The following is a 13,734-nucleotide window of genomic DNA, read 5'->3' on the forward strand; positions in this document are numbered from 1 at the left end:
CCACAGTATATATAGGAAGAGGCTGTAAGTACCAGCCCTTCCAGTCCCTTACAAGAACTGCCTCCTTCTAGCAACAGTTAAAGCAGTTTGATCCAATACAAATTGTGTGTCATTGCAGTATTTCATCCTCTAAATTGATTCTCATTGTCTATTTTATGTATAACCCTGTATTTTTGCACAGCTTGTGCTTGAACCAATTTTATTTGCAAAAACAGCTATATTTTTCATTACGTTATGTAACAGATTTTCCCATTCACACACTTTTCCAGACACAGCTACTGAATACATGTATCAACTGTGCTGTTTGTAAATGCAAGCCTATCTTTGTCTTTGTAAGTAGAATGCATTCTAACTTAAAGACCAAAAAGGTGTTAGGCAGAACCCAAACCTCTGAAACAAGCCTTTAATTTCTTCTGTTGAGAAGTATATCTAAGTATGTCCAAGTTCTAGCCTAGCTACAAACAAATGTTATCCAACAGCAAGTTGAACAGCACACCTCTTCTATGACTATTGTTGGAACGTTTAAATGCAGACCACTGCAACGCATTAATCCCCGATGCAGAGCTATAGCACGGCTCTAACAGCAGCACTGCTGACCCCAGCACACACCCACTGATGCAATCTCTGAACACAGCAAGAGTTTGCATGGCATCTTCAGCATGATTTTATTCCTATAATCTCATGCGATAAACACCTTTTCCCATTAATCTTTCAACACTGACAGTTTTAAAAATAGGTAAAGTGTTCTTGAGCTACAATTTAAAATGCTAAATTTCAAGGAGAATATAAACTTGTATCTGGACGCTTTCAAACTGTCTCAGTGCAAGAAGTACATTAGATAAAAATCAATGCATTCTTTCTCTGTAGAGAGACCTCACAAATCATGACCAACTCAGAAGTTCCAGTTCAACTGTAACTTCACCCCAGCCTCTACTCACATTGCAAAACCACCAAAACATGCAAGAGTTATCACCACTCAGGCATGAAGAGCAGGCCTGTAATATATTTGACTGGAGCATTAACATCCACACAGCAAACAAAACAATCCCCCCACCCCAAGCTCCATGCAGGTACATGCAAAAATCTTACGACAAATCACTTGGATTAGATGCTTTTTTCTAACAGAGCGCTAGTATAGTGTTACTAAAACTTTGCTGAATTAATTAATGTAATTGAATCATACAAAAAAGAATCATGGTATAGGACAAAGATTTTGTGTATGCACTGTTGCTTTTCAAGGCTGTGGTAGCTGTATGCCATCTCAATTGTTATACTTTCTAGCACACTTTTCCAGTAAAGTATTATGCATTTTGTTTGTACAGTCAATAATTCTCTCAATACTGAAAAAGCATTTTATTGAAAACTTCTAAAAGGACACAATGATCACAACTAAAGCAGGAATCTGGCACAGAATGTGCTCAGAATTTCCTACAAAATAATTACAATCCAAGAAAAAAATGCCTACATAAATCAGTACAAGTATCATAAAGCATAAAAACTACAAGACAAGAAAATGATAGCTCTTGCAATGTAGAACACGCTTCAAGAGCTGTATCCTGTTCTCACATCTTTCATGATGTAACTTTCGTTCGGGAAATGATTTCATTCACAAAACTGTTGTTCTTCACCAACACATCATTTCTCAGATGTTTCAGCTTGATTTTGATATCGTCTTCTGACATGTCTGTCAGGGGCAATGCTTTCACTTTACAAAGAAAATCCTGAATTATCTTTTCACCTTCCTGAAATTGAGGGAGAAGGAAAAGAAAACAAAGGATGTTTAGATTGCAAGCAGGATTTTTCCAAATTCCCCAAAGATACAAAGTATTATTCATCACCAGAAACTTTTTGCAGGCGAAACACATGGTTATTTTTGCACTTGCTATCATGTTCTCAACACCAGAACAATCCAGTTATACTGGTATCAGGCGTTCTTTCCCCTTTCAACCCACGAGCAAAAAGCATCAGTTGATCAGCAGAAATACAATATTTAAGAGCTCCCGTATGTGTTCCACATTTAATTTCAGTGTGCAATCACATTAGGTGAGGATTGCTAGCAATAATAGCATCAGAGTGGCCATACTACCCAAACTAGTTACTTTTTGGAGGAACTGTAAATCAAAACCAATGTTTCAATATGCTAAAGGAAAGAACGAATTGTAACCAAGCAACTGGAGAGTGGCCGTCACCACGGAGAACAGATGATAATTAAGCTTTATGCATATGCTTTTACACAAACAGGCAAAGTGGAACTTCTAAACAGTCTGAATTGAATAGCAAGAACAAACATTTCAATGAACAGTATTCAGGATCCCTGTATTAGAAACAATTTGCCCAGAATACAGAATTTTGTCTAGTCCTCTGCATTTTGCATTTTAGAACTCTACTACAGTTTTCTTTGGTTTCTTTTATCATTTAAGACTAATGCAGTATGCTTTCAGTGCAGAAGTCTCCAAAGGACTTGGAGCATGCTTTTCCCTCTAAATGTGATGTTAATGAAGGCAGACAAATTGCCTGGGTGACACATCTAAAGCTATGCCATTCTATTGCCTAGAGAGTTTATGAAATATTATGTGTTACTGAAATATCCAAGACAAAACATGATGCTGTATTTGTCAGAAGTGTTCGCCACATCCATTTAATTTACACCAACTTAAGACCACACAGTCAGATCCAACTAATCTGAAAAATACTTCACCATGATACCTAGCAAGTTGGCAAAGGAAAGGTAATAGTGGAGCAACTGAGGTAGTTGGAGGGGGAACCTCCTGGCACTAAAAGGTAGGACAAACTGGAGATTGTTCATCCACAACATCAGACCCACTTACTGAGCCAGGAACAAATGCAGTAGACCTCTGAAACTGAAAATAAAGTAACAGGTAACAGTCTCTGTCTAGAGCAAAGGCTTTTTAAATGTCAAAAGTGCTTTGGATATGGACTAACATTTCAAGGCTTCCGTATACTGGAGTATTACCAAGATTGCCACTGATGCATAGAAGTTAGAATGAGTTAGAAAGCTGCAAAGTTTCAGGGCAATTGCCAGGACACAGAACTAAGATCTGTATATGCATGCAGCAAGGAGGACCTGACTAGTGGCAAAAACCAATGCAAGTCATAAGGCAGCACGTGGATTTACTCGGAGACTGCAGCAGATGTTACTGTAAGGTCTTTTAATCCAGCAACAAAATGACACAGGCCATTCTGAAAAAGCTTCCTGCAAGCTACTGTTTTCCTTTACACTACCTGCTAAGGAAGCTTCTTTTAAGAGAAAGTGAAGGGAGAAGAGAAAAAAACAGCTCACTCAAATGGCTTTACACAACTATATTATGCAATGTAGACATGATCAGACCTAAGCTGAGATGTGGGTTTCCTCGAGTTGTGCTTGAAGCCTGTGCAAAGCCAAAAGCATTTTACTTCTTGGTTGAGTAGAAAGAATCAAGCTAAAATTCTCACATGTGAAACAGGAAGAACTTTAGGACATCTCTAAGTCAGACATTCGAGGTCCAAATTGCTGTGTCCTTCAATATGATCAGCTTGTGAGATGTGTTAGTACCGATGGGACATGGAAGCGCACAAAGGAGAAAGTTTTGTACTCGGCTTTTTTCTGACGTGAACAAATCTGAACATGTTCACATTGAGCTTCAAGAAATCAGCACTAATGAGCCCTCAAATAAGGGGGAGCAAGACCAGGTGCAACCCACCTGCAGAGCCAAGAATAATCTAAACAACAATTAAAACAAAAGCTATAACCTAAGTCCCAAGAAACATTGCATACAAACTAAGCAGCCAACAAAAGTGATGAACAGAAAATTCTGGCTTGGTTCACAGCATAAAGAAAACCCCACACAACAGCTAGAAGCACGGTCCCCTGTATGATTCCAGTTGAATAATGTATGCCAATCATACTAACCGCTGATCATTATTAAGAAAAAAAATTAGTTGCATTCTCGTGATGACGATTTAGATAAAATTCTTGCCTATGTTAACTTGAAATGAATCTAAACCAAAACCCACTACCCTTGAACATCTCTTCAACTCCTAATGAACTTCATAACTAAAACATTTTGTTATGGAAAAATGAGATTATAGTTAATTATCCTCAAGCTTTGGGGAAATCTGAATCCTTAAACTATTTTGCTTGGGCTATTCCAGCTAAAAAAATTTTAAAAAGCATTCCTGATAGCAAACCTCTCTTTCTCTGTAGAATTTCTTGGCTGGTGGTTCTCCTTCAGATTCCTTGGACTTGCCAATGTTTTGAAATTCCTCCAATTCCAATGCTTTCTCTCTCGCACTTTCTATCACATGTTTTGGGAAAGCTGCCAACTCAGCTACGTGTATTCCAAAACTCTGGTCACAAACACCTGGATGCAGAGAAAAAAAACAGTAAAGAATTCTCAAGAGATAATATGGCTACACAGAGATTATATAAACAAACTTGTAATAGTTCACTGTTCTGAAGAATTAAGTGTGTGACATTGTTTGGTTCTCCCAACATTTTCCGATTTACCTTTTGGACTATACACGATAACACAGACTAAAGAATATGCTCCTATTTAATTCAGCTCTCTTAGAGCAGTAATTGCAGAGCTCCAAAAGTGCTTCAGGAAGAAAGGGAAAACTCTTCAGGCAGAAAGAATTTCCCACTAGTACTTGAATGAAATTGAATAATGGTTTTTATTAAAGTACTTCAACACAGTCTGTAGAATATAGTAATTTGCATAATTTATTCTTTTAATATATATCTCACGTTTTTCTATATTTATATGAATACATATATATGTGTGTATATATATATTAAAAAATATTTTAAAAGTTGCATTCTCAATCATCCTCCTCCTCCTTTGCATCAATACCACTCAACTCCTCAGTCTCCCAGAGTTGTCTTTAATTACATATTTTAACTTTACACTTACTTCAATTAATACACTGTATATATCATTTAGTTGAGAAAGAAAAGTTCTCATAATTGCTTAAAATATGTCAATTATACACAGTTACGTAAAATAATTTTCACTTCAGTATCAAAAGTCCTCTGATACAATCTGTCAACTCCATTCATTTACATTACCATAATTCCGATTGGCCACCCACAAATATTAATTCTGGTCTCCAGCAGGGACTTATGAATAAATGAATTACACATGTAAAATGATACTTAACTGATCATCTATTAAAAACTGGGTACTTGAAGAATAGGTAAAGGACAACTTAGCATTTTTTTCTTTTTTATTAACCTTGTAATCTCTCAGGTTTCTTAAAGGAAATCAACATTTTAAAGCAGAAATTAGTTATCTTGATCTTCTATTAAAAGCACACACCTCCCCAGACACAAAGCTAACTCAGGTGTCTGCTCCGAGAATCCTGAGCAGAGGCCTGCAGAGCAGTACTTTCTGTGTCTCCTCTTCCAGTGATTCTGTCACACTCTTGAAGCATGAAGACAGGGATGAAAATACCGTATAAAAGTTCCTTGTCATGTACTTCAGATTTAGTTATACATTTCAAATGACATGTAACCTGTTATTTGTTTCAAAACACAGCTGTATCCGAGCTGCCTATACTCACGTCCTTGCCTGAACAACATCACTCTTCCAAAAGGGAAAGAGCACATTAAATGCAAAAACTTCTGTGAAAGATATCCAGTTTGAGACCAGATATTTTAAGGTGAAGATTTCATAATGTTTTATCTCATGTGACAGAGGTTTAAGTAGATAGATACAAAATATTGTGCCTCTATGCTCAATAGCACTTCCAAGAAAATGGATTGAATGAAAAGACACTGCATGTACAAAGAAAAGATTGTGTATGACTAAAAATGGCAAAACCAATTGAAGAAAAATATGAAACCTGGCTTCTAGAGTTTTCACCAGGACCAGAATGGGTGAGTTAATACAAGTTAAAAAAAACAAAGGGGGTTGAAGGAAGAGAATTCACCCAACTTTTGGGGGAATATTAGGGTTTTTTATCATAAGAGTTGCTATTCCAAAGGATTTAGAAGGTAGAAGGTTTAGATTTAGTGTATATTACTTCCCTCCCCAACCTAAGTACTCAAAATAAGGCACCTCAATAAAGATGGATTGTTTGAAGATACTGTACACTGCCAGCTCTCGCTGCACTGAAAACACTCATAGTTTCAATGTATGCTCGCAGCAATTTATGACTATACTTGTCTTCAGTTCCCATGCCACACTAAGTCATATTTTAAGCATTGATTTGAGCAAGGCATTCAGAGGGCTCTGAACCTTCACTTGGTGGAAGGAGCTCAACGTGTGCTGGCGAAGATGGCAAACAGCAAACTACGAAAGAACCATAGACGCTGCCTCTCCACTGGAACAGGCTGGGTACCGGGGCCACAGCACTTTGGACTAATACTCAGAAGCACAGCCTGGGCATTGCCTAGGAAAAGTGCATGAACAGAGAGGAGGACAGAGGCCATTTCTAAGGAATAAAGATCTCCAAAGACAAGAACACAGAGTTAAAAGAAACAAGACTGCAGCAGCTGGAGATATTCTAACCAGCTTTAAGTAGACACTCAGTAAACCCAGAGGAGAGAAGTATTTCTGGTCATGCTTTGATTCCCCTTGTTCAGAGCAGTCTCCTAGCTTCGCAGAAAAGTACCCGAAACCTAATCACAAGACTATAGCCATAAGGGAATATGGGAATACAAGATTAGAAGTCGTTATACAAGTAATCGAAAGGTAAGAAATGATGTAATTTCATGGATTTAAAACCAGAAGAAATGAGTAAGAAATAGTCAATTAGTAATGTCACAGGAGTAAAACAAGCATGGTACCACTTGAGTGAGGCTCAGATCAGGATATAATAAAAACACATTTACCAATTATCTAAAAGACACTTAATAGTATGGTGATAGCCTGTGAAGATTATAAAAATTATCTTTAAAAGCGTAACAGTAAAATTTAATAATTAGACAAAATATTAGATTCATTTCAGAACAATATATGCAAGAAGGAATGAGCTGAAAAGTCCTAAATTGGCTAAAGATATCAGGAAATACTGGAGAGAGTTCCAGGATAACACGTACTGAATATGCACTGATCATGAAAAGCAGTGTTATTAGGATGAACTAGGCAAGCAGAGGCAAGTTATTTGGTATTGTGTCAACATGACAAAACAGCTTTTAAAATGAGGAATGAAGTTCAGCAACTGTACCTGTAAGATTTAATCCTAAACTAAGAAGATAAGTAAACATCTATCTCCAGGACTTGAGACAGGAGACAAGGACTAGCTCTTTAGCCTTAACAAGTATGGATGATGCTTAGTAATTGTTTTAGTAAAGATAATAGCCTAACTCCCCAAACAGTTATTCCTTATTTGAGACAAAACCACTCCACAATGTAAGTTGTTGATTGGATCCAGTATAGCCACACTGTTCTATAGTAACCATGTTCTATCCATCCGAGTGTCATCTAACTCTCCTTCATGGTGGAACTCAGAAAGGGAAAATTAAGAGGTATTTTTAAGTGAAAACAGAGCGTAACAGTACTCTGCCCACATTTTAAATCAAAGTCTCAGTCCAGAGGTTGGCAACCTGACTGAAATGCTCTTATGGGAACAACAAAATCACTGTAGAGTTTACAACTAAATTAGAATGCCATAAATGACCACACCTTGCAAGCCACAGTTACACAGCCCTGCTTTATTTACCATAAATATAGGCTCCTGCTGAAGGGAGCAATAACAAATGATTGGCAATATAGAGAAGCAGGAGGAAGTGCTTACTGTGGTTAATGGATGAAATTTATGCCCAATTAAAAATTGTTTAATTTAATACCAAAAGGAGTAACTGGATCCACTAAAGGATTTTAATTAAACACATCTGACTTGACTTATACTAACAACACAGGCTATTTGTTGTTTTACTATGACGCCATTTGCTAAAAACTAAACATATTATTTTTCCTATATCAAACTACTGCATAAATTGGGCAACATCTTTCTTCAATGACCAAGGCTTATTATAATGAAATAGATATTATTAAAAACTGTCAGCACATAAAAGTTGCGTTCATTTCTTTTAAAAGAACAGTTTGAGGAACATAAGTCTTTTCTATCAGCAGGTTAAAATGGCTGATTTAGGAAAATAGAAAATAATCTTCTGGAACCCTTCTCTCTGCTCTTTAAAAAAAAACAAAAAAGGAACCAACCTCAAAAGCATTGACTTGAGTGGCAGAAATAACCTAGAAGTCTTAACAAATAATCATCAACAACATCACCAACTGTGTTCACACATGGAGAGCGCTCCTACCATACACTCTCTCTCTATGGACAGAGAAGAGCATGTCTATTATAAACCTAAGCCTGGAATATGACAGGAAATCCCCCCCCCCCCCCCATTAAGAGTTCTTCCTCTCTCAGGACGAAGTAAAGCTTACCCTGTTCACCATTTACACAGTCTTACCTTCCTTGACACGATAAAGCATCGTCAGTGTGTCATCACTGGTCAGAGCAGTAACATGTAGGTTATTTACTGTTGGCACTTGGTCAGCAAGAGCTGTCAGTTCATGAAAATGTGTAGCAAACATACAGAAAGCACAGATTTTGCTAGCAATGTATTCTGAAATAGCCCATGCTAAGCCAAAACCATCATAGGTAGAAGTTCCTCTTCCCAGCTCATCGATGATTATCAGGGAGTTTTCAGATGCTGTCCTAAAAACACAGGAGCATTTTATAACATTTGAGAACAGCATGAACTCTGGATACCGGAGTACCACAAGTTTTGTTGTAGAGGCATAGCATTAAAGAGGCAAAAGACACTTCCTATTTACGTAACAACATACAAATGAAGTGCACACACAGTGTCACACAGATCATTCCAAATTAGTTTCTTCACCCCATTTAGACTTTGGCCTCCTGGTAGCAGCTCTGTATGACCACCGAAATAAACAGAAGGCTACTTCAGGAACTTATGAGCCTGCTAAAAAGGACCTGGAGATCCTCCACTGAGATCCTACATAAAAGGAAATCTTAAATGCATCTTTCTTAGAGCACCTCCTTTCTCATCAACCCCAACCAACAAAATCAAATAAGCACAGGACTTACCTAAGGATTGAAGCAGTTTCTAACATTTCAGCCATGAAAGTAGACACGCCTTTCAGCTGACTGTCTCCAGCTCCCACCCGAGCCAGGATACAATCCACAATGGTTATTTCTGCAGAGTCGCATGGTACAAAACACCCAATTTGGGCCATAAGAATAATCACCCCTGTCTGTCGAATGTAGGTTGATTTTCCCCCCATGTTAGGGCCTAAAGAAGAAATTTTGCAAATGAATTAAAAAACCATTATCATTTACAATTCAACAGCCCTTTTAAAGGAGAGCAGGCTGTAATTTAAAACAAAGAACGTTTAAACTTACTACTCTCTTGCCAGGAAAGAGTAGCAGACTTGTCTAACAGGTGCAACAAGTAGCTCCACTACTAATAAAGCTTGCTTGTATGTCTTACTGAATGCTGCTTTTTCAAAAGAAAGGCGATCGGAGAGCATTAGGGGCCTTCATAAGTTTTGGGACTTTTCAGAAGTATAAGCAGTCATCTAAAACTCATGTCCATACCTAAAACTAATAAGCTTTAATTTAGAAGTCATCGGTACTGCTGCTTAAGAATGAAAATAATTTGCTTTCACCTCAAACAACAATTACAATTTGTCTGTAAAAATGAAATACCTTAGTTAGAGACTGGGTACAAGCTGATGGGTGACTTAAATTACAATCTAAGGGGAGTCTGCATCAGCAAAATGAATAACTTACTTTTAATCGAAGTAGAAATGAAATTAAAAGTATTTTCCAGAAAACTGATCATTAAAACCAATTTTATGCTTTTGCTAACCAGAAAAACAAGGGTGTTATCATGCATTTATTCAGATTTTTAGTTTTTCCTTTTTGATTATGTTAGAAGTGTTCATTAATCATTCTCTAATTTCAGATCTTTGCTACTCAGAATGTATGTCAAGGACATCTGGATGGAAATTAAAATTCAATTAAATCTATAAACACTAAAAATGTTTTCCTGTGTAGTAAAATTATCTTAATTACACCAGAGAATAGGGGAAAAAAGGGTACAGTCATTGAAACATGTTTTGCATTTAAAATTGACCTTAATACTAAACAAAGAAAACATTAACAAAGAGGCTGCTTAAAGTCTTGCCTACAGAGGTGCCTATGTGGCTACATTACAATTGATGCCTAGTGGAATTTTCAAAATCACTTAAGCAGGTTCAGGTTCTCCAGTTCCTGAGGTTGCTTGGCTTGTGGACTTAACAATCACTAAGGCAAAGAATACACATATTAAGGAAGGACTAATTTCTTATTTCCTACTGTCCTAGCAGCCTCTCTCTTCTTCCCAAATAACTATATCTAAATTAGTGATCACCTTCTCCAAACAGTGCACTATAACTACAATCATAACAACTAATTCCATGACTATTAGTTTGGAAGATGAGAAATGCATCTGTATGCACATAAACATATAGAATATCCACTATCAAAGGAAACACTTCACAAGAACATTGTGGACGCTTTCTTTTTTTAATATAATAAACACCACCACCTTACAAATACCCTCCCTTCTTTTCCAGAGCTAAATCTTATCCCCCATACAGAAAGACAAATAACTTGCTAGGCGCTCACCCTTTGTTGATTAGAGAAATTGTTTTGACAGAATTTTATTGGGTTGGTTGTTTGCTTGCTTGTTATTGGTTTGTTTTTTTAAAGACATCATTATTGGAAATACTCGATACATTTAAAACGTAAATAACAAATGAAAAAGAGAACAGAAACATTTACCAGTAATAATGTGGAACATCTGCTTGCCCTTCTCAAATGTAATGTCATTGGGGATGAAGGCCACCTCATCTTGCACTTCAATGCAAGGATGCCTGGCACCTTTCAGCACAATCCTTCCTTGTCCCTTTTCCAGAATGACAGGACGGACATACGGCACTGGTGCTCCGTTTGACACATGAGCAAAACTGACAATTGCATCTAATTGAGCTATCACATCATTCATCGTCTGTATTGGTTCTGCATAACCTGTTTTTGGTTAGAGATACGTAAATTCAACACAGTTAAGAATTTTTTTGCTCTTGCTGAAAAGATATCTTAAAGCCTATATTGAGCCCATAAAATTAATTCACCTGCATTAAAAGTCAATTTTGTTCAAGATAGCCATCACCTTCTGTGAGAGTCTAAGATGTAATCCTTAAGTATCCATGCTCTGACTACAAAGGGAACTTCTTCAGACTAAGAAAAGGAAGAAGTGAGGCCATATTGATTGTTTTGCCTTAACACTAGACAATGAGAAACAGCTTATCTTGGTACAGGAAGGCCAATGCTCACAATGACAAGATGGCTGGAAATCCAGTAAGTTTACTTCCTCTGTAATATGCTGCACTTTGATGCTCATGCAAGCAAAGACAATAGAGACACAGCACTGACAATTCAGAGACAGCAACCATTTCTGTTTATGTGAATGATGGTATGGAGAGGTCTGTAAGATACAGTGCCTGTGATACCAGACAACAGGAATAGAGGGCCCCGCATCCCCAGTACCAGTTTTTAAGTTTTGGTGTTCGTTTTTTTTCAGTGAAAGGGATGAGGGACAGGAGTCTACAGAGGTAAATCATCCAACACCTGCAAATGGGATGCATGTGTCAGATGAGGTGAGCAGTGACCTCCACAAAAAGTCCTACCTGTACAAAGTACATTTACCATTCTAACATCATCTCTTGCACTAGCTAGGTATAGATCATTAAGAGGACTTTAAGTCACTTTCATTCAAGAATTACACACATAATCCAGTCTTTTTCATTAAATTGCCTCCACTTGGGGAATAAAAATGCTTTTTGAATACACATATACACTTGTAAGTCTATGACTGCACACCACAGAAGCTTTAAGCAGCAGCAACAGACTTTATTAAACTTACTAGGTATTTATAAATTACATATTGAAGCTAATCCTGTTATATAATACCCCACTAGCTTTCTACATAAATATACAAACCTTAGTATGCTACACAAAAAAAAAAAAAAATCACTTGAAAATTACCAAGATTAAAAAAAAATATCTAACAAGCTACTGATTTTGCAATATACTGGCAAATTCCTTATGACAAGAGGTCAAAGCTTATGAATATTTCCACTGTAACTTAATACACACTCAAATATATTAATACATCAGCTTAAAAAGTGGTTTTTTCATCTTTAATACATTTACCCTTAGCTTAATATTCATTAGTGCTTTCACTTTGCACTTCTCTCTTTCAAAGAACTAAGACTTGTTCTGCTGGAACTAGTGCCTTTGGGAGAGGCAATATTTACAGAATCCTCCAAGCCCGAATTCCCGGATGTCTCTTCTTCTTTTGGTGAAGGATAGTAAAGAATGCCCTGTAAGTAGGCAATCTTGGAGCAAAATATATGGAAATTAATTAGGAAAACAATAATTTTTTATTGTACCATATAAGCGATGGCTAACTTGATTTTATACTGCATACCAATGTTCATTCTTCACCATCCTTCACAGACCTCAGGTCCCACTCCCTCAGTTCTCTATTGTTCTTTACCTCTTCTGCCTTCTTCTACTTAATTCACCATTTGGGTGGAGATGCCCAGAGTCAGGTAGGTGGGTGGAGGATAGATGTGGCCTTTACGGGCATATTTGTGTTCCTTTTATGGGATTAAAATTTGCACACACCCCATGACTGCACATTTGTAGCAATGCCAGGAAAGGGTCTGACCATAGAAGACAATATATTTCAAACTTTCAAGAACTGTCTAAAAGTCAAACCTCATTTTTCACATTAATTCTTTTGGGAATGTTATGGTTCTTCTCTACAAAAGGACCTATAAAGTAACTGCAAGTACTCCCAGCATTCCAGACTGTGATACACATCTGTTGATTGTGTCACAATCTGAACATTGACATATTCACCTGAAGCAATGTTAATGATTTCCTTGACAATTGCATCCTGAGCCTCTTCATACTCTTCTCTGTTCTTTATATATTCGTCATTGACGGAGCTCAGTTTGCTGTGAACAAAACCACAATAATTAGAAGCTGTGATGTTCTGTCTTCACTGCTACAATGCCAAACTTCTGGCCTCCTCATCTAGGAGTCAATAGCAGTTGTCCCCACCTGTTTTAACAGCAAGGTTCAGCACAAGGGCCACAAAGCAACCCACAATTCATCCACACCAGGATATCAGTAAGATTAATCCCAAGTTGAAGATCACCCACAAGGGCCAAACCAGCAGTTCTAGCATCTCTGAACACATCATTCTTAAAAAATCTTACAATAGTTGTTTTTTATAGACACGCTATGTGACAAGGACTTGCTCTTAAAGCTGAATTTCTGGCCATTTTGCAATGAGATGTGGCACGTTATAGAACTGACAAAGGAGAATTGCTGCTAAGCAACTGCGTAATTAACCCAGAGTCCTACAACAGGCTTATCAGAGCTGAAGGCATTAACTTCTTTCATTGAGTAAAAACCTCAGTGAACTACTGTCACTAAGAATAGGTTCTAGTCTTCAAAATAAGGTAAGCTGAAATCAGGAGAGCATTTAAACAAGTGTTTATTCTCCTCAAGCTTGTCTCCGAACATGGAGGAAAGTCTGCAAGACTGAATATAAAACACACCCAAGTAGTGCACCCCCACTATAAGCAGAAGTCAGCCTTGTGCTTCTAGTACCATCTACAGAAGCAAGTATAACTTAAGTAG

The 13,734-nt window shown here is 37.3% G+C and overlaps 1 protein-coding gene across 1 annotated transcript in view; it reads right to left on the reverse strand.

The window, feature by feature from the left end:
• Positions 1-640: 640 nt before the first annotated feature.
• Positions 641-13,734, reverse strand: part of MSH2 (mutS homolog 2) — a 56,220-nt gene continuing 43,126 nt past the window's right edge. Inside the window, exons 11-16 of the mRNA XM_052806141.1 lie at positions 12,946-13,043; positions 10,801-11,046; positions 9,061-9,265; positions 8,420-8,667; positions 4,189-4,361; positions 641-1,742 (exon numbers count right to left, since the gene is read on the reverse strand). Of these exons, the coding sequence (XP_052662101.1) occupies positions 1,572-1,742; positions 4,189-4,361; positions 8,420-8,667; positions 9,061-9,265; positions 10,801-11,046; positions 12,946-13,043 (1,141 nt within the window). The 3' untranslated portion in view covers positions 641-1,571. The remainder of the gene's footprint in view (positions 1,743-4,188; positions 4,362-8,419; positions 8,668-9,060; positions 9,266-10,800; positions 11,047-12,945; positions 13,044-13,734) is intronic.

This window comes from Harpia harpyja, chromosome 13 (assembly GCF_026419915.1).
Source record: "Harpia harpyja isolate bHarHar1 chromosome 13, bHarHar1 primary haplotype, whole genome shotgun sequence".
Classification (NCBI taxonomy): Eukaryota; Metazoa; Chordata; class Aves; order Accipitriformes; family Accipitridae; genus Harpia; species Harpia harpyja.